Source organism: Coffea arabica, chromosome 4c (assembly GCF_036785885.1).
Source record: "Coffea arabica cultivar ET-39 chromosome 4c, Coffea Arabica ET-39 HiFi, whole genome shotgun sequence".
Classification (NCBI taxonomy): domain Eukaryota; kingdom Viridiplantae; phylum Streptophyta; class Magnoliopsida; order Gentianales; family Rubiaceae; genus Coffea; species Coffea arabica.
Genome location: NC_092316.1, coordinates 46,683,645 through 46,685,447, shown reverse-complemented (window position 1 = coordinate 46,685,447; position 1,803 = coordinate 46,683,645). Strand labels below are relative to the sequence as shown.

The 1,803-nt window shown below is 39.5% G+C and overlaps 1 protein-coding gene across 1 annotated transcript; it reads left to right on the top strand.

Annotated features, from left to right (window-relative positions):
• Positions 1 to 441, top strand: LOC113739226 (uncharacterized). The gene has a single exon (XM_027266460.1). The coding sequence runs from the start codon at positions 1 to 3 to the stop codon at positions 439 to 441; it is 441 nt and encodes a 146-aa protein (XP_027122261.1).
• Positions 442 to 1,803: the final 1,362 nt, after the last annotated feature.

Sequence of the window (1,803 nt, the reverse complement as noted above, 5' to 3'; positions counted from 1 at the left end):
ATGTCCCCTTATTGTTTGGTATTTGGGAAGCCATGCCACCTCTCCGTCGAGTTCGAACATAGAGCATTTTGGGTGGTCAAGCAATGCAATATGGATATCGAAGAGGGCGGAATTCAAAGGAAGTTACAGTTACAAGAATTGGAGGAGATTCGCAATGAAGCCTACGAGAATGCTGTGATTTATAAGGAGAATAATAAGATATTTCATGACCAGCAGGTTTCTAGGAAGACGTTTGAATGTGGTCAAAAAGTTCTACTGTACCACTCGAAATTGAAATTATTTCCAGATAAGTTACGTTCTCGTTGGATCGGTCTCTTCGTTGTAACTAATGTCTTTGATTATGGTGCAGTGGAGATCCAGAATATAAGGACGGAGAAGAAATTTGTGGTGAATGGTCATCGTCTCAAGCCGTATTATGATGGGCTCCAGTTGAACGGGTAGAGACGATGCATTTAGAGGACCCAATTTGCTTGGTTTAAGCGAATTATGGGCTATGTCTAGCCAAAAACACTAAAGAAAGGCCCTCTTTTGAGAGGCAACCCGAATATTGATTTTATTGTTTTTAGTTGTTCATTTCTTTTTATTTTGTCATTTCCTCGTTGGGTAGTAGAAATATTAATACTTTCCTTCATTGTGACTAGGAAGTGCAATCCTGGTCTCCTGAGGTCAGAGGACGAAGACCAATCTTGGCGTGCCCACGCGGTGTTTGTGTCTTCTGAGGTCAGAGGACGATGACCAATCTTGGCGTGCCCACGCGGTGTTTGTGCCTCTTGAGATCAGAGGATGTTTTGTAATATTGGCATGCCCACGCGGTGTTTGATGACCCAAACCATAAATTTAAAAAAATTATTATTATTATTATTACTTTCATTAAAAGAAAAAGAAAAGATTATTTTCTTTCTAAAAAAAAAAATAATAATAAATAAATAAATAAAATAAAAAATATATATTTTCTAGAAAATTTTTTTTTAAAAGCAATTTCCAATTTGGACGATTTACGGTGGAAGAATTTTTGAAAAAAAAAAATTTTCCTTTTCTCTTTTTCTTCTTTTCTTTCTTTCTTTCTTTCTTTCTTTTCTTTCTTCCTTCTTCCCCGCTGCTCTCCCTCTTTCCCCTTTTCTATTCTTCTTCACCCGCCACTGACCAGCACGCCGCAGTCGTCCACCACTGCCTCGCGAGCCACAGCCACTCCATAGCCTCCTCTGTGACGCCCCACATCTCCCTAAGGCGGACCAAAGGGTATCCGCGGACGCCTGCCCAGCTCACGCCAGGACTCAAGCAATTCCATTCAATTTCAAACCGAACTAATCTCTTCGATGAGAACAATATGAATACAATAATGCGGAAGCGTTCAAGCTTGAGAAGTCACTTAATGTATAACCAGTACATCGGTAAATCATGCAACGACTTAAATTCAAAGTACACATCAGGGCCCAAATCTTTCAAGTTTACAATTTCCAAAAGTACAACCCAAACCAGGGCCTAGTCAAAATATATAACAGGAGTCTTAACAAAATTACAACGGATGGTTTCTCCATATTTCTCCAAGAGTCGGTCCTGTTAAGGAAAACAAAACTATAGGGTGAGCTAACGCTCGTGAGGCCAAGAACACACATGCAAGCACTTAGTCAAATAACAAACCCAAATTTAATAAATAAAACCATGTCTTTTCAATAATCAATTATTCAAACAGGAAAAGTAATCAGAAACAATTCAAGGATATAGTAGCTCTCAGGAGCTAAGTTCCACTCGATCTGCCGTTGTCATTCGTATACCTTCCCGCATTGACCCTCCTGTCAACCG